Raw genomic sequence first — 25,875 nt, forward strand, 5'->3', positions numbered from 1 at the left:
CCAGTGGATATTTTATTTGAACCTGATGTCATTTCTAAAGTGTTTCAAGACAAACTACATGGTTGCTCTCCAGAGCACTATAATTGCAAAAATCTCACCCGGGCCGGTCCGATTTCAATGCTCTGGAGAAATTTGGCCAAGAAATCGGTGATGGGATCCCAAGGGAAGATGCTGTTGGAACCGTCCAGCACTATGACAATGTCCATATCCTGCTTGCACTCTGAAACAAGCAAATAAACTTAATGAGCACCTTCCTTACAATTATATAGTGAGAAAGAGAAATAAATACCACACTGCTTTCATTTAAATTCCTGAAAGGAAGCTTAATGCCAACAGCCAACTAGTAGGTTTACATGACATAGCTGACTGAAACTGTGCGCACTTATATAAAAATGTTGCGAAACATATTGAGCCATGAAATTGAAAGTGACGCTGACCTTGCTGTGACACAGAAAAGCAGTGATTAATCACAGCCTATGCTGTTTTTCCAGTCACTTTTTGTATATGGAAGAAAAGACATGTGACCTTTCATTAGAAACTCAATATAGTTTGTTCATCTGTTTATACCGTGGTAAATAAAGGCTTAGTCTGTGCATCTGAATGCTAACCAGCACTATTTGCCATTTAGAATCAAACTGGGAATTCAAATTTGAATTTAATGATACAGAATTGAAATGAAATGTGGCGGACAGTGCTGGTTGTTGCTATGAAACATCATACAGTATGTATGTGTGTGTTTATGATGAGTCACTGGTTCTGTGTTGCGTTGGAAGATGTCAGCTCTCCTAAACACTGTCCTAACATGGACATGCGGCGCAGGAGGGACCGGCTGCGGTTTACACGGCTGGAATGCACTAATGTACACTCACAACACATGTCGTACCTCGTACAGTCGGAGCGATGGAGTTGAGGACTTTGAAGGAGGAGCTGACATTCGAGCAGATCCCAGTGATGTACTGCTGTTTTCCACACATGTAGCCGTACTGAGGACCACAGGCCTGTCCAGAGGCAACGAGAGAGAGGGATTGGAGCACTGAGTAGCTGACATGACATGAAACTTTATGGTCATCACAGAAAAAAGCCTAGCATTTTTTTTGTCTTATATTTTTGTAATTTGGCTGGACAGCTAAGATTCATCTATATACACATGTACAGTGCTATATATATATATATAAAAACACTTTAACTGAAATGGAAATAGAAACATAAAATATATATATTTTTTTAAATAAGTCTCTCTCACGCTCATCAAGGTTGCATTTATTCGATCTAAAATACAGTAAAAACAGCAATACTGTTAAATCTTATTTCAATTTAAAATAAAGATTTTCTATTTTAAAATATTTTGAAATGTAATTTATTCCTGTGATTCAAAGCTGAATTTTCAGCATCATTACTCCAGTCTTCAGTGTCATATGATCCTTCAGAAATCGTTCTAATAAGCTGATTTATTATCAATGTTGATTTTTTTTTTTTAAATTCTTTCAAAGTTTAAAAAAACAAAATTTATTCAAAATGATGATTAAAATTCAGCTTTGCATCACAAGAATAAATTACATTTTAAAATACATTCAAATATAAACCAGTTATTTTAAATTGTAAATTTTTACTGTATTTTTCATCGAATAAATGCAGCATTGGTGAGCATAAGAGACTTCTTTCAAAAACATTAGAAAATTATACCGAAGCCAAACTTTTGAATGATCGTATATATACATATATACAGTCTTGTGGAGTGACTATTCCATTTTTAATGTAATTGTTGAGAGTTGAGACCTCCCACAATTAATTATTTAATTTGTAATGTTTATGTGGAACTATTTCCGTTTCAGTCCTTTGTAGCATATGGGAGCTGAAACTGCATATGGGAACAGTTGGAAACAATGTGTCAAAAAGCTTAATAGTATATGGGAATGTTTAGTTTTCATTGCCTTCTATTAAACTGGTTACATGGAATATTTGTATATTAAAACGTCATTTGTCACACTGCAGGACCAGTCAAATAAACTAGTAAAATGAACAAGGTGATAAAAAGTGCTGAAAATGTCCAGTTGTCACTTGCTTTAATACAGAATCATCTGTGTTACAAAACCTTGTCAAACAAAATCCTAAACAATTTTTATAATAACTTGGACTCAGTCCTAATGGGATCAAATACGATCCTACCGGATAAACTGAAATACTTTTCCATTGCATTTTTTATTTTATGTTTTTGCTCAGAATGTCAGTTTATCCATTTGGATTACATTTGATTCATAGAGGATTCCTGTTTGATCCCATTAAGTCCAGATCCAAACTATACATTTCTTTCAGATTTTTCTGAGAACTGGAAAAGCTGTTTTCATGAACTGCAGAGGGGACGGGTGACAGTTAACATTAAAAAGTCTGTGATCAGACACTATTAATTAACAGTGGCTGAAGTAACAGAAGACATATAAAGAGTGCAATCACATCCGCAGATGTTCCCTACCAGAAAGCCATTGCCGTCTGGGTTAACCACCAGCGTTGTCCCCATAGTCATGTTTTCCTTCACTTCATTTATGTTGGGAATTGTTGTGTTTTCTGTAAGAAAAAATTTATAAATATGCACTCACAGTGAAAATCCCATGAAAAGAATATCTAAACAAAAACTCCCCAGCATTTTCCCATATTTCTGGATTGAACACTTTTTTTCATACAAGGACCCTTGAGATTGTCTTTCTACTTGCCTTTTTAAAAACAAAAAGCATTGCTAGAGCCCTTTATGTAGGGTTCTAATGGAGAAAAACACAGTTTTGCTGCTTTTTTCCTGCTTCACAAACACACCATGCGAAAACAATGTAAGCTACGGTCATGAAAACTACTAAGAAAAATAATATTGTTAACCCATACAATCTACGTTGTACATTGACATTGAGACATATTTAAAAAGATGAATTATAAAAGTGAAAACACTGAGGGTAGAGATTCATCTGTTCTGAGATCAGAATTCCTGTTGGAAGTGTCTGATTTTGAGGCAGATCCTGAAGTAATGAAAGATCTGGTGAAGGATTATGTAATTATGCGTAGATTAGACATTAAAATGTTTTTTGGATCACTTCCTGTCTAGGCCTCCTCTGAGAGTCAGACATTGAGGCAGAGGTTAACATAAAAGCAGATTTAGCGCTACAGGCAAACAAACAAACAAAACATCATATCATTGATCAAAATGTGCAGTGATGCAAAAATACTCTCTTAATTTAATCAAAATAGATCATATTTACATTCTCAATGCACATTCTTGGCTTCAGAATTCATGGTTCACGTTTTTACAAACACTTTACAAGCTGCGCCCAACGTTATATTTTCCACTCTAAATATGTTTTACTCAAAAATGCGTCACAATGCTAAACTAAAATGAGTTGCGCATACTGTTTTATGTTGATTGTACGTTAATGCTGCACTTTGGCCTCTCTATCGCCAACTGTGGTTGAAATATAACAATGCAAGTTACTTGCAAAGTTGTTTTCACGTAAGCTGTGTTTTGGTACAGCTCTTCTGCGCAGATGAATCTGATGATTTTAGCTAAACATTGTGAGTCTGTAATCACAATATCAGGCTCACTGACAGGGTCCATATCTGAAAAATATGTTGTCTGCGCAAGTATCATATCTGCCACCATTATACACTTTAAGAATGAACAACCAAACCAAATTTACCAAAAAATGAACCAATCACTCCAAATATAAACAAATAAATGGGGGTAATTCAAACACATTTCTGTTAATTACTAGCTCAGTAACAAAAACACTAAGAAACTCTGTACTAGCTTATTCTTTTTACTTGCATTGAATCGTTTGAATTGCATCATTCCTCATTTGTAAGAAGCTTCAGATAAAGGTATCTGCTAAATAAATATAATAAATGTAAATTACCCATGAGTCAAGGTCAAAGTCTCTCTGGCCATTATCAGGATGAGCTCTCAGGCTACAGTCTGCTTTTGCTCCTCTTGTATTCTCACAGTAACACCTCTAGAAAGTGTACACAGATGTTTCAGCTGTGGCGTTTTCTCTGTGCATGTTTTACAGGCTACATCCAGGTGCTGTTAAGCGTCAAGACATCAGCACTCACACAAGGCTTCCTAAATTAAATTATCCTACTAGATCCTGAATTACAAGGATGGGACTTTCCTCTGGAATGCATTTCCGCATTTGGTGACTGATAATAACTTTGACTAATAAGGACACATATCTAAACTGTAAACATGAGATTTATTTTGCAATGCATTGCAGTTTTGCTATGTGATGTACAGTACACCACAAATGAAAAGTTTGGGATTGGTAGAATTTTTTTCGCATTTTAAAAAATGTCTCTTCTGCTCAACAAGAGCAGAAAAGAAAATACAGTAAAAACAGCAATACTGTAAAATATTTTTACATATTTACAATAGCTGTCTATTTGAATACATTTTCAAATGTAATTTATTACTGTGATTACAAAGCTGAATTTTTAGCATCATTACTCCAGTCTTCAGAGTCACATGATCCTTCAGAAATCGTTCCAATATGCTGATTTAATGCTCAAGAAACACTTATTATTATAAATTTTGAAAAAGTCGTGCTGCTTCATATTGCTTGTGTAAATTGTGATACTTTTTTCAGGATTCTTTGCTCAATAGTTACAAAAACATAATTGTAACTTAACCTAACTGTCACTTTTACAGTAAATTGAATGCATCTTTGCAGAATAAAATGATTGATAATTGAAACTGTTGATAAAAAAAAAATAAACCTGACTTGATAAAATAATGACTAAATTTAAGGTATTTCTTTGATTTTGAAGTTGTAATGATGAATCAGTAATTGTTTTGACTTTAGGACTGAGGAAGGGTGTACCATTTCCCCTCTCTGGAGGTTTTATTTTGGAAAGATGATTTGTATGAGTTTGCATGCCAAGTCAAAGTGTCATGTTAGTGCATGTTGATCAGCCAGAATCTGCTAGTACCCTTGATCCACGCAGCAGTGTTTGGGACAGTCAAAGTAGTACCAACTGAGGAAGTATGACAATTTCTCGCCAACTGAGGTAATGTCTGTTACCCTTCCTATAACAAGTTTTCTGGTACAACCACAGAGTAAAAACACACAGTAAATACAGACGGATGATGCACAGCAATGAACAAAATTAGTTTGCGGAAAACATGATGGCACTAACTGAACACACAAATGTTTTCAAGAAGGTCACTTCTCACCTGGCAAAAGGAATTTTTCACATCCAGTGCTTTTGTTTTGCCCCACGGGGCACCTGTAGACGTCTCCGGTCCGTTTAGCCGGCTGTCCAGTCAGAGGAGAACCAATCAGAACCCTGCAGAAAAAAAGCAGGAAGTAGAGAGCGGGGTCATTTATCCCTGACCGCAAAAAAACCCTTGGGTTTTGTGAGAAAGTGGAAGCACGCTGAGCCAAAGTGCAGTTGATTGATTTGCCAGTTTTCCAGTGGGAAAGAAAAGCATAACATAAATATGCACATGCTTATTTTTAAATATTACTGAATACGTGAAATGTCAGAATGATAGGGAGAAAAGAGTTTCTTTTTTTGGAAGAGAGTTAGAGAGTTTGAATATGATATTGACAGATATGTGATGTTTTACCCTTGAAGCCCACTGTGATTTATGCGCTTTAAAGTGAGATAACATGAAAGGTTGTTTATGTTTCATTATGTTCTGTGCTACATCTGAGTGCACTTAAAGAACATTTGCCGTGTTCCTCAGGTTTTTGACAACAGTGCTAAAAGTAGACATCCTTGTGTAAGCATGTAAACAACTCAACTCATTAACATTCCTGTGCGCAAATGGGCCTTGACACAGCAGTGGATACAAGCGGGAGCATATGCAATCTTCCCTGGTTACAACTTTGAACACCACTCACCTCCAGAATCTACAAACAATATATTTGAGCCTTGACTGACTGATAATTCACAAAAAATACAAACATTTTAATAAACTTCATGTCATTTCAAACCTTGTTTGCATCTGTGGAACACAAAAGGAGAAATATTACATAATGTCTTTACTGCTCTTTTCCATACAATGAAAGTGAATGGGGGTTAAGTTCAAATAATACCATACAATAATGGCACCGAAAAGCAGCATGAAGTTTATCCACATTAGTCTTCTGAAGTCATATGAGAGCTTTGTGTGAGAAACAAGCTGTAATTTAAGTCACATTCTCCTCCATCGCAGCATTAAAATCTCATTTGTGGTCAAATACATTGAAATATGATGCATGAAAGACATCAATAAATGCAGCTACAAGACATTTGAGAAACATTTGCAACTTACACAAACTCACTGATGTCTTAAACCACTTCTATGATGATTTTATTATGCTTTATGTGATTTGTGATGCTCAACACCTTCCGCTTTTATTCACATTGATTACAAAATATATTTTTTGGACAAAAAAGGTGAAGAAATCCAATCACAGGTTTGAGAAGTCAATTTAAGTCATGTCCTCTCATTTTTAGTTAATGAAAACCTTTTGAATAAAAATTCTTAAAATCTAAAGCCAACTTCAACAGAATGTCAATAAAATAACAGTAACTTCTTGTACAAATGTGATTTCTTTGGTTCTTCAAAGAAAGTACTGTATGAATGTTTTCTTAAAGCTTTCCATTATACAATATTTTTCTGCTTTGCCGTTATTGTGATCCTCAAAAAACCCAGATGTATTCTTTAAAATCCATCCCGATCACGTCTGTCAAATAATCTAACTACCCTGAACAGGTCATTGGCAAGGTTTATAAGTCAGTCAAGGCCACCTGTGAGAGGTTTATGTAAAGCTTTTTCACACCAGCTGAGGTGTTTCTCTGGAAGTAGAGGGTTAACCATTACAAGGAGTGCTAAAACGTGCTGCTGGACCCATTTTTAAGAGGCTACAGATGTCTGAATTCACTGAGGTTTCGCTGAGGGGAACTGATTCATACAGTAGGGAATCCTTTCCATTTATTTATATTCGTAATGGAGATAGCAGGCCTTAGTACATTAGCTTGATGACTTTATTGGAAAAAAACGAGCCATTACAAAAGCAGACTACATCAGTGGTGCTCAAAGCTTTACAATGACATTTCTAGCATTATTATGGGATGGTTCTGAGTATATTGTTTATTATTGTGTAGTTAATTAGTGCATCAAAACCGCTTGCCATCATCATGACACTCAAGCATGTCAATTGTTTTGGTTGTACAAAATGGTACATAGAGGCAAAAAAGCAATGACCAATCAGAATTCAGTATGCAAATATTCCAATGAATGAACAACCACCAAACATTCTAATCACATACAAGTGGAGATTTTCAAACTTTCAAATCTAAAGGTTCTAATAATATTAAGTAAATACTAAAATAAATAGCACATCTAAGGGCCAGTTTTACTAACAGCTTGCACCATTTTTTTTTTTTTACATTTTTATTCATTTAGCTGACGCTTTTATCCAAAGCGACTTACAATTGCTATATATGTCAGAGGTCGCACGCCTCTGGAGCCACTAGGGGGTTAAGTGTCTTGCTCAGGGACACATTGGTGTCTCACAGTGGATTCGAACCCGGGTCTCTCACACCAAAGGCATGCGTCTTATCCACTGCGCCATCACCACCCTGTTTGCACCAATGCAAACCGTTTTAATTTTTCCGTTAAAATAGTACCGTCAGGATTTACTAAAGACGCGCAGTGAAGAATTAGCGCTGAAAAGGTGTGGACAGTTATTTTTGCACCTGACCTTATTAAATATGCATTTGTAGGAGTTTTCCTTTGAGATGCAAAATTTATAGGAGGAGAACGTTAAAATTAATCCCACAATGTGTTTACTAAGGTTTGTGCTCGTCAAATTATTGGTATTTGCGCCATTATTTAATTCCCAAAAAAAGCAGGTCTTAAACTATTTTGCGCTTGAAATGGCTGCATTTGTTGTTGCTAGGAGGAGGCTCCACAGAGAACAGAGAGCATGTGGTAGAAGGGAGAAGATTTCTTCCACACGTATTAATTTATTTGGAATGTCAGAAGAACACATTATCTGTTTGCCAAACCATGTTATTTTTAATTTGCTTCAGGAAATAAAAGACGGCTTGGAACCCTCAACTAGGAGTCACGCAATACCAGGTCTAGGATTGCAAAGAGGTGGAAAATATCCAGTAAATTTCAGAAACATTCCAGAAATTTTGGAAAATTTCCAGTATTTTTTGGAATCTTCTGGGACTTTTTGGAAAGTTTCTGGAAATTTACCACAACTTTTCCACCCCTTTGCAACGCTAAACAGGCCTATCAAAACTTATTGCAATCCTTAATTGTATGGCCTCCTGTTCTTTTCAACACACTGTGGCTTCTTTATTCTTTATTTGCAACTGCGCTAATTTGTGTTGCGCTTGGTATATTGCGTTGGTCGATATGTAAATGAGATGTTGCTTCTGTGTTCTTTAATTTACGCATTGTCAGTAAATCACCCGCAGAAATTTCCACACTCATCGGCTCTGTTTTGGAATTGCGCCTTCGCGCTAATTTGCCCTGTTTAGTAAAACTGGTCCCTAAGCATTTATAGATATAATATAAAAACATACCACTTTCCCTCACTGTTCTCAAATTGTTGGACGGTGTATCCGAACATGTCCTCCACTGGTCCACTGAATGACATCTGGTTCTTCTCGTCCACATTGAAACATGACAACCATGGTAGCAGAGCTATCAAGAAACATACAATAAAAGACAACATAAGCATCACATACAATATGCATCTCACTTTATCTTATAAATAAGACTAAGGGTCAGTTTGTACAATAAAAGAAACATTTCCAATGAGCAAATAATATAAATGCTAGCATTTACTAGCATGAATGGAACATTAGCCTATACGTTAATGCAATTACTCAGCTGTTTATTCATTGTTAAATATTTATAATGAATATTAATAAACATTAGTAAATAAACACGCAGACTTTTCATTTCCCTTTTTTGTTTTGGGAGAGAGAGAGAGAAATAGTCCCAGTTGTTCATTCCCAGTTGTGTGGGAATGAAACATGCGAATCCTACGGGGAGCAATACAAGCATAGTAGGCAGAGGAATTTCACAGAGCAATGCGGAGTAGCCGTCCTGACCTCTTGGACAATGTCCTCTTCATGAAGACCACCAGAGTCTGACTTTTAGTACTGTATATAAAAGAAGAACTAAATATAGTGTTTAAATGCTTCATTGTGCAGAGGCCACAGAGAGTCTTTTCACATGTTGTGTGCAACGGAATTCCAGTCATGATTTATTCAATTCCAAGATTTAGAAGGGAATTGTGAAGATTAACAAATCACTGTGGTGTTGAGTAGATGGCTGGATCTGGGTGAGAACACAAAGAGACAGAAATCCAGTTGTGCTGCCTTATGTCTGTTGTCGTTAACAGTCATGTTTTGAGCTAATGAATGTAGAACATGTAGTCATGGCTCAACGAGGAAACAGAGAGGCAGTGTATGTTCATGGTCACGCCTCGCATGTCCACTCAATGGTAATTAAGATTTCCAGCCAAGCCTCAAACCCGCTTTCCATTGAGTCTTAACTTCTGAGGACGATATGCATGACCAGTGACCATCTGAAAGACCAGACCAAAGACCATTTATACACTCACCACTATGACAGGCAAGACACAACCAATGTGTTTTGGAAAAACAAGCAGAATTAAAAGAAGAGGAAAAGACAAAGAAGCGCAGAAGAAGAAGATACATGTTCGTTAGAGACGTGCTGACCAGTGGGCCTTTCTGGGCCGGAGGAACTGCTGCTTTGTTTTGAGTGAGATTTGCAAGTCAGATAAGCAGATTGAATTTCCTCTTCAATCTAGACGGAAGCAATGTGTTTTATAAGAAGAGAAAGAACAAGAAAAGACATTTAAAATACGAAGGTGAAGAAGAAGACAACACAAAGCCGATGGACACAATGAAGCTGTAGACTAAAAAGAATCTAAAGATGAAGTTGAGGCTAAGAAGCTAATAAAAGTGAAGCTCAAGAAAGTTATGATGCAGAAGAGGCTGAAAAAGAGCTAAAATAAGGCCAAGAAACTCAATAAAGCCAGAAAGAATCTGAGGAATACGAAGATATATAACGATGAAGAAGATAAATAAGAAGCTGAATAAGAAGAACATGAAAATGACTAAGAAGAGGCTAAGGCAAAGAAGAAGCTGATAAAAGTGAAGCTCGAGAAATGAAACAATGCAGAAGATGAAGAAGAAGCTGAAGAAGAAGAACATGAAAAAGACTAAGAGGCTTAGTTAAGGCAAAGAAGAAGCTGAAAAGAAGCAATTGAAGCTCAAGAAGGCCAGAAAGAATCTGAGGAACATGAAGATATAACAATGCAGAAGATTAAGAAGAAGCTGAAGAAGAAGAACATGAAAAGACACAGAAGAAGACGAAGATTCTGAAAAAGATGAAACGTGCAACAGAACACATTTTACTGCAAACTAATATATGTGTTTGGAAAAACAAGAACAGAAAGAAGAAGAAAGTGAAGAACAAGACAAAGAAGAAGCAGCTGTGGTAGAAGATGAAGGCAGAACAATAAGAGAAAGAAATGGAGTGAAGATGAAAATGATGATGATCATGAGGATGATGAATCAAAAGAAGCTGTAAAAACCTCAGAGGAGAAGCTGAAGAAAAACAATGAAGAACCTGAAGAAAAATAAGAAGACAAAGAATGATAACAGGAAGAAGAAAAAGAGCAAGATGAGGATAAGAAGGTGATGAATCTGAAGAAAAAGCTACAAAAAACTTCAAAGGAGGAGCTGAAGAAAAACAGTGAAGGTGAAGAATATTTGAGAAACTGAAAGTCAGCTAAACAACAAGCATGTTTTGGAAAAGCAAGAAGAGCAACCAAAATAAGACAAAGAGGCAGAAGAAGATGACATACTGTAGACAAAGAAGGCCGATGAAGAAGAGATGTGCCAACCCGTTCCCATCCTGAGGGGCAGCTGTTCTGTTTTGGGTCGGATTTGCAAGTTAGATAAACAGAATGAATTTCCTCTGCAATCTACTGACTCTGTAAACAAAGACGTAGAGGGCCAAAGGCAACCGGACAGCTGGCTTCCTCGACTACGTCTATCTCCTCACAGACACACACCATCCTCTAAACCAGGAGAACTGACTCCTCTCTTAATGAAGAGAGTGTTTGTAATGTATAACGAGAGGAAAAGGCAAGACTTCCTGCTGAGGTTTAATACAGGACACGCCCTGAGCTAGTGCTCTGCAAACACACTACAAATCATACACACACAGCACTTGTGCAAACACAGCGACACACACACAATACATGGAAAGAGAGGCTTTAAAAACACTCTTACATTGGAGTTCAATCATTTTTGCTGCATTCATGCTAATGGTGAATGGGAATGTATCATCCATTCCCTCAATAGACGTGATTGATTTCAGGCCTCTACAGTATGTCAGAGAAAATACAAATGCAATTAGGTGCTTCAAGATGGCCACCAGCCAAAGTGGCCCTTTGCATTGATCACAGATGGGGAAGATGCCCAGACACGTGGATCACAGCACTCCAAGCCCCCAATTTATAGTAAAGATTCAGGCATCCAAGGGTTTCTTACTCTTAAAGAACAGCAGAATCCCTCCGAACCACAGATGGAATATTACATAAATATTAACTGAATACTGAACTATGAAGCACCAAACATGAAATAATTATATAAAATCTGACTATATAAATGTAAATTGTGAATATAGAAGTGAATTAGAATATATTTTTTATAAATCTGAATATATAAATGTAAATCAGAATATATAGTTGTAAGTCTGAATATCAAAATATATCCTTATAAATCAGAATATAAAGTTAAAAATCTCAATATATAAATGTAAATCATGAATATATAGAAGTAAATCTGAATATGTAGTTATTAGTCTGATGTATAAATTAAGTCATAACTTGCAGAATATCAATTCCAATTTTGCCATATTTAATTTACTAATTCTGTAAATGCAGTGTTTAATATTACTGAAATACTATTATTTTTATGTTTTTATTAATATGTTTAATATAGTTTTTTTATTTTCCATGTTCATTTAAAATTTTCTCTGAAGTTTTAGTAATTTTGTTGTGTTTTTGTTATTTTTAGTTCTAGGATTTTATGTCTATATAGTTTTTATTAACTTTTATTTCAGTTTTAGCTTTAGTTATTTTAGTACATCAAATTTTTTAATTAAATGAGAAAAGCAACTAGCTGAAATAATAATAAAAAAATTTAAATAAACATTTTAGTAAACTTTTATACAGGGCAGTTTTTCAGACTGACTTAAACTGGTAACTATTTACAATACCATGCAAAATGTAACTATTTTATAATTTGATTCATACAAAATATGTGTAATTTTTAGAAAAAGATTATGCAAGAAGGTCCACCACTAAACCTAACCCCCAGTGGAGCCTAAGCAGGCCATATAAAAATACAAATGAGATTGTACAAATTCATACAAAATGAATTCACCACCAATTTGCCAAAAGATAAAGTAGTAACAAATTGCCATAAGAGTGTGTTGACTGCTTATTAAAAGAACTGGCTCACAAGAATCATTTGTTTTGAAAATAAATCGGACTGCACTGGTCAAAATGTATGTTTCTGATTCACTAAATAGAACTGCTGTCTGCAGCTTTGAGTTTTCTTAGTGTCGCAAAGTTCCAAAAAGCATGCATGACCTTTCATGTTTTCATTTTTTAAAACTTTGCCAAACTGACTTGACATCATCAAAATGTTATCATCACGCCCAATTGTTTGTGATGCAAAGTCTTGGTATCCGTGGAGATGTAAGAAGAAAATGGGGAAAACGTTTTGGATCTTTAAAATTGATAAGCTCCATGCTTACATTGAAGACAAGGTCAAAGCCTGTTAAACGATGCGGCCTTTCCCCTTCAGGTTTGATCATGTGTCACTTGACAGTGCCAAAATCTGATTAATTGTATGAAGCTATAAGACTGAGTCATCCAACACCGGCAATGTGTTGGATTTATCTGTGCTAAGACTTTTATATCAGGCCATTTGGCAGTGGGAGAGCTACGTGATTATGAGAAACGAGGCCTGGGTCGAGGCCTTGTCTGGCTCACATGCTCTTTCATGACAAAGCAGATCTCAAGATAATCAAGTAAATGTGTCCTGTTGCACACACTCTCCCTGTCGCGTTCTTTCTTTCCTGGCCAAAGGGACTGATGTATCTGACTCAATTCACGTACTGACATGCACACAGTGTAGGAAACACTTCCTTGGGTTAGTAAAAGAGCACTTAAAAGACAAGATAGAATAAAAAAACATCACTATTTACATTATGAGCAGTATGTATGATAGTATATACATACTAACAATATTAAAAATCTGTTTATGCCAAAGAGCTAATGCAATCATGACAAGTCTCAGAAGATTTTAGCATGGTGATGGATATGACAACGTTAATGTATCTGGTCTTGGCGGAATAGATCTGCTACACTGCTGCTGAATTGCTGCTGCTGTTGATTATTGCTGTAGTTGTAGATTATTGCTGCTGCTGCAAGCAAACAAGTACGGGAACTTGCTACTGCCATTGCATATGGCGATATGGTGCCGTGAGTATTTAAGACAAAATGTGGCTGCACAAATAGCATATAAAATAACCCGTAGCAGATCTATACAGGTGGAGCTGGGGAAGGTGGAGGGCTTCAGAGAAACTCTGAAAGCGTGCTGCAGGAATCTCAAGTGAATACTAGCCAGCCATATAAATGCAATGCAGTAAGCTCATTGGCTGCATATGCAGCGTGAACCAATCAGCTTGTGCCAAGTCGTTTAACTCTCTGAATATCACCAGTTACGTTAACAACCCGTCAGCCTGCTCCATCTAGAGTTTCATGACTGAACTATATTATTAATTATTTTCATGTTTTGGTTAAAATAAGTAAATGTGGCTGCACAATTAATAAAGATAAACCATAAATCATGATACAGCTTAGTGCATTTATAAAATCTAAGGCTGTGATTTAATAAGTTTAATTAGTATAAGTATATAGTCTGTTATGCTAAGTGTTTAATCATATTTAAACTAAACACAGGAAATGAGAAAATTGATATAAAAGAGCAAAATGACCTTTAAAAAAAACAAAAACTAAAGTCACAATCCACAAACAATGCATTACCATTTCACCAGTATTCCGTGAAATAAAATAAAAAAATAATAATTAATGTTAAGTCATGTTAAGTTTTAACGCATGTCATTAGCAAATCCAAAAATTTTTGCACTGAAAGGCTTCTTGCAAAAGTGGCAGCTCTCTTGTGTGGATTCACCACACAAGCCTAATATCCTGTTCCTGAATATGCTGCCTTCAGATGTGTCCTCTGGAGGACCAGCTTTTTATTGGCCATGAAAAAGTCCGCCCACAGAATGACATAATGCTCCCTGCTGATTCCAGAAGCTTTCATTCCAGTTTCCTCCGCACTAACAGGGGAGAGACCCCGATCATGTTCTGTCAAACGCCCACCTTCTACAAACACTCACACACAAACACACCCAGACACTCCTGAAAACGGCCGTTCCCACGCAGCTTCGTAAGTGTGCGGCCACACGGTGCACAGATGGGCCAAGAACCCAAGCTTGCTCAAACATCACACACAAATGTTTTGAGACTAAAAATACATGGCGCAGGGCAAAGCGGGTCACTTCCTGCATCTCAACCCAGAAAATAATAGCCAGAGTATAACTTTCCAATACAGTAAAGAAACAATCGAGCGTGAACTATTAACGTCATGATAACCCATACGACAAAAGCATATTTTCGGATATATTTTTAAATATATTTAAATATGTTCATATAATTTAGAATAGGGTAAACGTACCCATTAAGCACACTTTCATTTTTGAGATCAGATAAAAAGAAAAAAATATTTATTATCCTACTTGATGTCTTAACCAGTTTATATGTTTGTTACTATATACCTATCGGATCATTACACTCGGAGATATGGCTCTCCATGTGTTCACACTGTCTGTCACATTTTGAAAGCTGTCTAAAACTTTCACCAAAAGAGGAGCCCCGTAAATGTACATTTTTTTAGATGTTTAAGCCTTTATTTTGGGTAAGTTTCTCTACTTTTTGTAAAATTAAGAGATTAATGTTCAAACTTTTGCATATTATAACCTGGAACTTGGATGTGGGAAATAATTACATTAGATCCAAAACATAGTTTTAGCAACATAGCACAGATGCTACAGAACACAGTTAGCTGACTAGCTGTATAAGATTGTGCTACGCTAACATATTACTTCACAGGCATTATTTGCTTGTACTTTTACATCCATAATATTATAAACTGACAGTTTATTGCTGGTCCGTCGTTTTACAGTGCTGTAATTTTGAAAGATTTCATATTATTTTAAGGTGAGCTTAAACGGGATGAAAATCATGAAATTCAGTGTGACATCAATAATAAAAAGTATAATTTCATAGATATTGTTAATAATAGTTGTTCATATTAAAATATGTATGAACTTAATACAAGATCTAGACTATTTAGCAAAAATACTGTAATTTTAATAAATATTGCATGAAATTTATTAAAACTTGTTGCTGCTCCCATTAAGCTCAGTGTGCTCTCTTTAAGCTCTTCAACATTGAACGTCTATGTAATTACCTCATAAACAGACTTTAAATATTAACTGGTGGTTGTCACTTTAAGTTAATCGATTTGCTATGGATTCTGTCGACTCATATCTGCAGACTGGCTCTGATGTTTGGCATCTAGCATTAACTTCTCTGTAAATCTGTGGAAAATCGGGGCAAAAATCATGTTGTATATTCCAGCCTTAAGAGACTATAGATACTTTACATCCATTTAAAAAGAGGTTTCATAATGAGGCTAGTTTCTGTGTTCATCCCCATGAATGAAATGTTTATTTGATTTTGAATATGTTACTTAGCTGAACGTGGACTAGTCTAGATGTTGATATGTGCTTAAATGACACTTCACTAAGAATATAACTGATCGACTTGAATGCCTTCTTGCTTGATTTTAGTGTTCTGTTTTTTGTTTTTTTTTGTGATTGACTTTGTACCTTCAAAAAATATATTTTTACAATTATTCTTTAAAAACGTTCCTTAAAATAAACAAAAATTTGTAATAAAACATGATGTGAGCTTAATGGTAACAGGTGTGTGCTTAAAGGGTACAAAAATGTACCAATTAAGCACAGCCAGACTTTAATTTAATGATATATATCTTAATTTAAATGCTTTTTTAATTTAAAATAAAATTAAATATTTTTTGGTGAGAGATTAATATTTTATTTTAACAACTTTTTGTACTGAAACCAAAATCTTTTTGCACCAAAAATGTCTCAATGTAGATTTTGGTGAGCTTAATAGGTACGTTTACCCTATTTGCATAAATAAATATATTTGCATGTTTAATTACATACATTTCCTGTATATTTTGTACAAAATATATTTAAAAAATACATAATGTGTTTTAAGTTTGGAAATGTTTTTTTGCCTCATTTTGTAATACATTTTGGCATTTGAAGGTTTAAAAGAAATACATTTCCACTGACACAATATATTTAGTGTATATTTTGGCCAGAACAAAAATATACGCAATCAAAAGTTTGAAATAATTAAGATTTTTAATGTTTTTGAAAGAAACATTAAAAAGAAACATCTTTAATTTTCTATTCATCAAAAAATCCTGAAAAATGTATAAATAATAATAATAATAAAAAAAATGTATTAGGAATTGAGCACCTATTATCCACATTTTAATGATTTCTGATGGGTCAAGTGACACTGAAGTCTGGATAAATGATGCTGAAAATTCAGCTTTGTAATCACATAAATAAATTACATTTTAAAATATATTCAAATAGAAAACAGTTCTTTTAAATTGTAATAATGTTTCACAATATTACTGTTTTTACTCTTTGATCAAATAAATCCAGCCTTAGTGAGTATAAACCTCTTTCAAAAACAATAAAAATCTTAATTATTCTACGTTTCTGACTGTGTATATTTTTTTCCCATATTCATGACACTGACATTCAGATCCTGTGGTCCCCTCCAATCAGAAAGCAAAATTAGCCATAAAATAGATGTTTTAGCAATTATTGCAAATTAGGTCAAATAAATAGCATTGAATAGCATCCAAAAGGAAAAGGTTAGGCTGTCTATATGCGGCATGAGAATAAAGCGAAACATCCCCCGTGGCTAATCACAGAATGTCACATGCTAGAGCAGCTCTGGAAACGGTTAGGCTGTTCTGCCTGTCCCGCTGGAGGGGAGTTCGATTCTCTGCAGCAGACATTATCCAGCTCACTTCCTGGAACAGCGCTGGATGCCAACATTCCCCGGGACTGCCGTTTTACATGCAGCTGAAATTAAAACAATCCTATATCATGTGCATAGACTGACTGTCTCTCAGCTGGAGTGTCCGTTTTAGTCAATGCTTGCTTAGTTATCCCGGATGGTTCTTGATTCATGTGAGTTTGGGGATTAGATCTCTGTAGATGGGAAAAAAGCTGCAGCAAGGTCCGCAAATAAAATATATAGGCCTATCACTATTTATATGCATATCTCACTTTAGATATCATTAATATGGCAAGAAATATGACATTTCTATGTCAGAGACCTCAGAAGCCTGATAAATCAAGAGCTCTGTGTTTTTGTGCAGCATGTCAACTTGTTAACACTCTGAAAGTTTTGTGTGTGTGTGTGTGTGTGTCTGGCAGAGATATGTTATTTGCTGTTGTGCTAAAGTGGAGATAATGCAATCATAGTAAGGGCTTTTTTTCCCTTTCCTTGCAAATACCCTTTGAAGTTCAATCACATGACATATAAAAAAAGGCTCATGAAGACAAACTTTGTTTGGCTTTCTCTTGCACTGTCCTCCTACTAAAAACAGCCTTATAAAGCAAGTTTTATTTTAGCAATGTGTCTTTAGATTATTAGTGCTATTAGTGCTGTCAAACGATAATTCGCGATTAATTGCATCCAAAATAAAAGTTTTGTTTACATAATATATGAGTGTGTACTGTGTTTATTTATTATGTATATATAAATACAAACTTATGCATGTATATATTTAAGAAAAATATGCTATGTTTATATATTAAATATATTTGTATAATATAAAATATAAATATATAAATTTACATACGTAAATATTTTCAAAATATATACGTGCATGTATGTATATTTATATATACATAATAAATAAACACAGTGCACACACATATATTATGTAAACAAAAACTTTTATTTTGGATGCGATTAATCACGATTAATCATTTGACAGCACTACTTTATATTAAAAACAATATATACATATAAATTGAAAACACTGTCATGTTAAAGGTGAAGTGCACACAACAATAAGTAATTGAGGAATAAGTAGTTAGATTCAGTCTGTTAAACAACAGTTCAATAATACTTACATTTTAGCCACAATATTACAAGTTACTATATTTTTGTTTGTAAAAAAAAAAAAAAGAGCAACATACCAACGATGTTTAATTCCAGGATGAATTAGTGGTTTTGATTGGTTGAGTGGATGATTCAATGATTCTTTCGTAAAGACAGCCGCTTGATTTGTTACTGAATGAATCAGCAATTTTGAACAAATTGTTTGAATGAATGATTCAATAAAAAGTCTAAAATCACACTTTCTGAGTAGGTACTTTTTTTCAATAAGTAATTACTTCACAACCATTTAGGGTATGATTTATACAGTATGAATGTGTGTAGCATGAATGAAATTCAGATATACTACATCTACCATGTGGTTATTGTCATGTGACATGACAATGCCATTCACAAATCATCCCCCATGGCCTCATGGGATAGTGAAGTGTCCATTGAATACTCATCTTAAAATCTCATCGGAAGTAGTAGATCATTCAGGTACTTTTCTCCATACAGTACTATTCTTTAACATACTGTTTTTTACCTATTATATTGTACGTATAATATGCAAATTTGGTGCAGCAACCACGTTAAATTCCTCAACACACAAGTTTTTTGAACAAATTGTTTAAATGAATGATTCAATCTCTCACTTATAGTGACTACTGGCGTAACAATGTAACTGTAGAAAGAAACCCTAAAAAATCCCCACACACTATGTCAGTCAGCTAGGTAATGCTACTCATGATTTACATCAGAAACAGCAAATGTTCAAAACATATAAGTAAACCAAATGTTTACATTTGCATAAAAACATAATCCACATGCAAGGCCTAATGAAAGCAAAGCATGCAAAATAGCATTTGACAACGTCCCAGCCAGCTCATAAACACACACAGATGAAATAGCACCTGTAAAGTATCTGTTCTCTCATTATTTTTGTGCTGTGAGACTTACGGCCTTTGAGAGAGAGGTCAGCGGGTCATGCCCCTGGGGTCATGTTCTTTAGCTGCTTCTAAATGTCTGGCTTGTTATGTTGAACATTTTATGGGAAATCAGGGGTTTCCCCTATAATGTTTCATTACAACGGTCCTCATTTTGAGGAATGCTGCTTTACCAAGAACAAGCGCTTCTGAAGTGTTTTTCCTTTTCGGCTGACATCACAAATCCCTCTCACTTTTCACCTCCTACCCTCTAACCGCCTGGCTCCTTCTTGGTATGTAACACCCAAACATTTATGTCAGATCTGATCAGTGCTACAGCATTTGACATTTTCTTTGGTAAACTGGAAGGTGTAAGACAAAAAGCAGAGCGATGGAGTACAGTAACTTCTTTCCTGATCCAGACAGGAGATAAGATGCTGATTCAGAATAAATGCAATCACACATTTGTCATACGAACTGTTTTATCTTATTTTTAAAGTTTTCATCACATAAATGTGTGTGACAGTAATGCATATCCAAACAAACAGTTTTCCCAGTTCCAAAGCTACTTTTCCAGTATTGTAAGCACAAAAACAAACAAAAAAAACGTATTTTTGTTTTGTAGTCTTCTATTTACCAGGATAATCACTATAATTTATGTAGATTGCTGCAGTATTATGTTGAAAGGCTTAAAATGTTGAATGCTGCTCTGTGAAATCTCATTCACTGTAAGAGGCCTTAGTCATATTGTTTTTATTAAATCTGACAGTGCGTAATGAGTGTTCAGTCTATCAGTCTGTCTTTGAAGGCAATGTCTGATACATATTAAAGAAAACGCTCCGGTTACTCACGTACCCTCGGTTCCCGTAGTTAAGGGAACGAGTGTTGCGTCGTCAAATTTCCTTGACGACTGCTAATGGGGGAAACTCCTGCAGCTATAACACGGCCAGTTACGCAATGCTTGTTCCCTTATCTCAGGGAACCGAGGTTATGTGAGTAACCGCAGCGTTCCCTATCGAAAGGGAACTCCCGTTGCGTCGTCAAATTTCATTGACGACTGCTAATGGGGAGCGCATCCAGTAGTGCCGTGCTATAAGCAGAGGCAGAACTAAGCCTGCTCCATGAGCTCAGCTAAGGCACACTCAGAGTGGGCCCCATGAGTCCGAGTATCTAGGGTCTGCTTATCATAAGCCTCGTCCACCTGAAGGGAGAAAGAGGACTAAGCTGATAACACCCGTGCCTGCAGGGCAGGGATGTCCAAACTGTAGAATCTAATAAAGGTTGACTGCGACAACCATCCGGCGGCCACACAAATCTCCCCAATAGAGATTCTGTTGGACCACGCCCAGGAAGAGGCCATTCCTCTCGTGGAGTGGGCCCTCACATCTATAGGGCACTGTACGCCCACTGAGGTATAGGCCAGGGCGATAGCCTCTATTATCCAATGGAATAGCCTTTGCTTTGTGACCGGCAGCCCCTTAGAGCGGCCTCCAAAGCACACAAAGAGCTGTTCGGACTGTCTAAATGACTTAGAACACTCAAAGTACACTCGCATTGCCCGGAGTGGGCATAGCAAGTTAGGTCCCTGCTCACTGACTGATGCGGGGAGTGCTAGAAGGGAGATAACCTGGGCTCTGAATGGAGTTGTGAGCACCTTTGGTACATAGCCGCTGCGCGGCCGGAGAACGACCTTACAGTCATTGGGTCCGAACTCAAGACAGGAAGCACTGATAGATAGGGCTTGCAAGTCACCCACTGGCTTGACCAACGCTAGGGCCAAGAGTAGAGCAGTTTTGAGCATCATGACCCTTAAGACAGCTGTTTGAAGCGGCTCAAAGGGAGGGCCCTTGAGGACCCTGAGGACTATGGATAAGTCCCAGGTCAGCACAGTCTTAGGGCAAGGAGGATTCAACAGCCGAGCGCCTCTAAGGAACTTAACAACCAACTCATTTCTGCCAATAGTCTGGCCTGCCTCAGGATAATGATTCGCCGCGATAGCTACCACATAGACCTTAAGCGTAGAAGGGGCGCGCTCCTTGTCCAGCAACTCTTGTAGAAAAATAAGCATGTGGGACACGTTACATGAAACCGGATCCTGGTTACATGCTGAACACAAGTCGCTGAAGACTGACCACTTAAGAGCATAGAGATGCCGTGTAGACGGAGCTCTAGCCTCTAAAATGGTATTGGCGACTCCCATTGGGAGACGATCAACCTCCCGTCGAGCAGCCAGACATGAAGGCTCCACAGTTCTGGTTGGGGATGCCAAATCTTGCCTTGCGCTTGTGAGAGAAGATCTCTCCTCAGTGGAATTGACCATGGTGCTGCCGTCAGCAGCTGGATCATCTCTGGGAACCAGACTTGGTTTCTCCAGAGGGGGGCAACGAGAAGGAGAGAGCACTTCGTTTCTCTGATCCGCCTGATAACCTGAGGTAGCAGGGCGATCAGAGGGAATGCGTACAGGCGGGTGTTGGGCCAGTCATGGAAACTGGAGTGAGTAGCCTCGTTCAGTGGTCTCTAGAACCCAACTCGACACACCTGGGATGGCCTTCCAAGCCGATAGCCGGGAGGCGAGAGGTTCTATTCTTATTAATGACATATCGCCGCCCGCAGGGGAAGAAATTACATTTGTGGATATTTTCATCGAGGGCAGCTCCCTTTGCGGTGAGAGGGCTCCCTTGTGAGTGATTTTGCCTTTAGTAATGACTGTTCGCTGCCTGAAGGGGGAGAACAGACATGCACGAGAGGCTTTATTAATGACAGTTTGTTGCCGACAGGGGAAGAACTGACATGTGTGAGTGTAGGGATAGAACATTTGCTCTTTATTGTATGTGGGTCCGCTATCACAGCGGTAGTTTGGGGCACACACTGAAATGACAGGACGTGCTCTGTTACAATACCTCCACCTCTCAGAGGCATTCGAAGCGGTGGGGAATAACTGCGAGCTGTCTTCGAGGGGATTCCGGTATCCGCTAGAATTAACCCTCTCCTTTTCCTCTCCGCATGCAGGTCAGGACGACATCTGAGGCCCAGGGTCCAGCGTTACGCGAGGGCGGGGGCCCTGACGCTTGGGGAAGGGATACCTCTTTGCTGATCTGGAACGTTGTCGAAGCCCCGGCTCCGGCTTTTTCCGAGAGCTGAGGCTGCGCCGGTTTCTCAGGCTGCAGAGTGGACGCTGGCTTGGGGCGCTTGAAACAGTCACCAGCATGGAGCACTTGGGCAGGAAATGACGCAGCGCTTGCGACGTCTTCTGTGCCTCCATGAAGCGATCCGTGAAGCCATCCACAGCTGGACCGAAGAGTCTTTTGGGCAAGACCGGAGAATCAAGGAACGCCATTTCCTCCGCGTCCTTGATATCCGTGCGGTTCAACCATAGGTGATGCTCCAGCACCACCAGGTTGGCCATGGCCTTGCCCCCCGCCTGCGTCGTTGCCTTGGTAGAGCGCAGAGCCAAGTCCGTGGCTGTTCGGAGCTCTGCAAACACACCGTGATCTCGGCCAGACTCGTCCAAATCACGGAGAAGTTTGGCCTGAAATACTTGGAGTACGGACATAGTATGCAGGGCTGAACCGGCCTGGCCAGCCGCTGCATAGGCTCTGTTGGCGAGCGTTGACATCATCCTGCAGGGCTTTGAAGGATGCTGTGCCATCTTCAGTCCACGGCTCGTCGGCAGAAGCGCAGCCACCGCCTCCTCGAGAGGGGGGAGCTTGCAATATCCTTTTTCCTCAGCGCCGTCAACGGTGGTGAGAACTGCTGAAGTGGAAGGATTAACACGCACCGAATAGGGGGCTCGCCAGGTTTTAGTGAGCTCCTCGTGGACCACTGGCATGAAGGGAGCTGGTCGCTGTCGATGGGAAGGCTGACGGTGATCTTTGAGGAACCACTCATCGAGGAGGCCGGGGGCAGGCTCATCCGGGGCCATCCATGCCAGGCCCAGCTCTTCCACAGCACGCGAGAGGATGCGGATCAGGCAGCACCGTGATGGAGGGGAGCTTCTGGGTCTTTGCCGGAACATGCCCACTCATCAGCGTCAGATGCCGTCATCTGACATAGTTTCGTCAACAGCTATCGCCTCCTCCTCTGAAGTGCCGAAGGAAACCAGGCCACTCGCATCCGACGAGGGGCGCTGCTCCTTACGTGTGAAGCACACTGGTGGCGTGAGGTGCTGCAGGGAGAGCGGAGCGCACAGGCGCTGGGTCAACGCAGCACCACTCGTACCTGAAGCGGTGAAGAGCAGCATAGAGCAAGTAAGCTTTCTAGCTTTCTTCCTCGGCTTCTTGTAGAGTCAGCGAAGAGATGGTCTCATCGCTGAAGGAGAAGAATCTGATGAAATGGCACTTTGGACCGACTTACATAGCAAGTGCCCCCCCCCTTTTTTTGGCGGGCTCAAGCGCCATTGGTTTGTGCAGTACACAAACGTTAACCAATCTGGGTTCAGTAAAAGAATAAACAGGAGTTTCCCCCATTAGCAGTCATCATTGAAAGTTGACGACGCAACAGGAGTTCCCTTTCGATAGGGGACTAAGTTTTTAACTGATTTTTGCCATAAACATTTGAGGTTTGCACTTGACAGTTCTGATTTTGTGGTTGTAGTTTTAAGAAATGTGTTACATTTTATTCAAATGTGTCTAATCAGTTGAGGAAAAACTGTGAAATGCATAAAATTTGCACTAGCAGAAAGCAGAACGGAAAAATTAGCTCTACTGTAGTTTGCTTTTATAGTTCTTACAAAGACGTGCAAAAGCATCAGCAGACCTCTGAACTAAAGCAAACAATAATAGTCTTCTGGTTTCAGAACTGTTACTTCCTTACTTTGTTTTTTTTTAAAGTAAATGTACAAGGTCACAAGTATTTGTTTGAAATGTACAAGAAACTGCTCCATAGGAAACTGAACCACTTCAAAGACAAGCTTTAAAGGTGCTGTATGTAGGATTTTGACTCTATTAAAGCATAAAAATACCATAATATGTTTGCAGATATTTAAGAAACATGCTAAGTTAACATGTTTATCTGAAAAACAATGCTACAGTCAGTTATTCTCCTTTGAAAATGTGCATTCCGGCCTGGAATGTCTGTGTTTGTTATGGTTTGTGAAACCCACCCACTGCCAGTTTACCCAATTGGATTTCGGCACCCCGGGTTGCCAGTTGGTGGAAAACACAGCGTATTTCATTTCATTCATCGTCATGTGCGCTCGTTTCTGTTGGTGTCGTTAATCTGGCAACCTGCATGTGCGTCAAGTCTGAGGAGGAGGGGCCGGGTGAAAAAAAACGTCTCCAATATTTTGAATTTGGACTGCAATACCTAGTTCATCCGCTGGGTGTCAAGCCTACATACAGCACCTTTAAAGTCAGATGCACTTTAACACCAAAAGGTCAGGTCTTGTGCACAATTGTCATCATTTATTGAGGGTGTTGTGTCATTCCAAATTATTAGGACTTTCTTTCTTCTGTAAAACAAAACTGTTTGTCCAACGCTATCTCACGACCAATTCGTACGTATTTTATGAGGTGGCTAATTCGTAATTAATTCGTAGTGTTAATTTCGTTGACGAAGACGACGACTAAAAATATTTGTCAACGAACCTTTTTTCTGTGACTAAGACGAGACGTTGACGAGCTAAAACTAATATCTGATGATAAAAACTATGACGAAATTTATGCGCGTCTTCGTTAACAAGACGAGACGGGACTAAAATGTTATTTGAGGACTACCGGACATTCAAAATACATCCTATAGGCTAAGTTAACTGTCTTGTCTTTCAAAATGTGCTTCTCTGTCATTGGATAAGGTGCGTTTGCATATCTAGTCTCAGTATGGCAGCCGCAGTGGACGGATAGGCTACCAAAACGCGAACTAGCGATCTGAAACAATGGCCTCAGCAACCGAAGGGTTAGGGAGTGGGTGACCAGACGTCCCGTTTTTCCTGGGAGTCACAATTAATTTTCGATTAACTTAAAGTTAGTGAAGGTGCGATAGGCGGAAATGCAATGATAGAAGTGCTCTCTCTCGCACACTCTCCACTTCTTCAGTTCTCATACAGCGCGCGATCAGTTCTCAGTGCTCAAATACACACACAGCAGTCCAAATGTCTCTCATGAAGAGTATCTCACGGAAATACAGTCCGTTATGGTTTAAGTGAGCTTAAACAGGTGGGTGAAAACTGAATGTATGTCAGTAGGCTATTACATACATACCTTCCGTCTTAAATGGACAGCATTCCTAATTATCTGTCATATATGTTAACCAACAAAATATGTTAAATAAATGTATACTTGTTAAGTAAACTTACTGTATCTGAAAAATTAGTTTAATTTATATTTCTACCAAAAAATGAAAATTTATTTCAGTTTTTCCAAATTCAATCCTTGATTCAAATTTCTCATAACTAAGCTTAATTGTTTTGGTCTAAAGAGAGAAGTATTGATGACTATTTTTGTTTGAATACTACATATAAAATAGCTACCAAAATGAATGTTGGTAACTGCAGTTTGACTAAAAGTAATGACTAAAAGTTGACAAAAATGCAATGACTTTTCGTCGACTAAAACTATGATAGA

At 38.0% G+C, this 25,875-nt stretch overlaps 1 protein-coding gene across 1 annotated transcript in view; it reads right to left on the bottom strand.

Moving 5' to 3' along the window:
* Positions 1–25,875, bottom strand: part of itga1 (integrin, alpha 1) — a 57,113-nt gene that overhangs the window by 25,762 nt on the left and 5,476 nt on the right. The window contains exons 2-6 of the mRNA XM_079410858.1: positions 8,563–8,683; positions 5,207–5,319; positions 2,471–2,562; positions 884–998; positions 99–220 (exon numbers count right to left, since the gene is read on the bottom strand). Coding sequence (XP_079266984.1) covers positions 99–220; positions 884–998; positions 2,471–2,562; positions 5,207–5,319; positions 8,563–8,683 — 563 coding nt within the window. The remainder of the gene's footprint in view (positions 1–98; positions 221–883; positions 999–2,470; positions 2,563–5,206; positions 5,320–8,562; positions 8,684–25,875) is intronic.

Source organism: Barbus barbus, assembly GCF_936440315.1.
Source record: "Barbus barbus genome assembly, chromosome: 47".
Taxonomy (NCBI): Eukaryota; Metazoa; Chordata; class Actinopteri; order Cypriniformes; family Cyprinidae; genus Barbus; species Barbus barbus.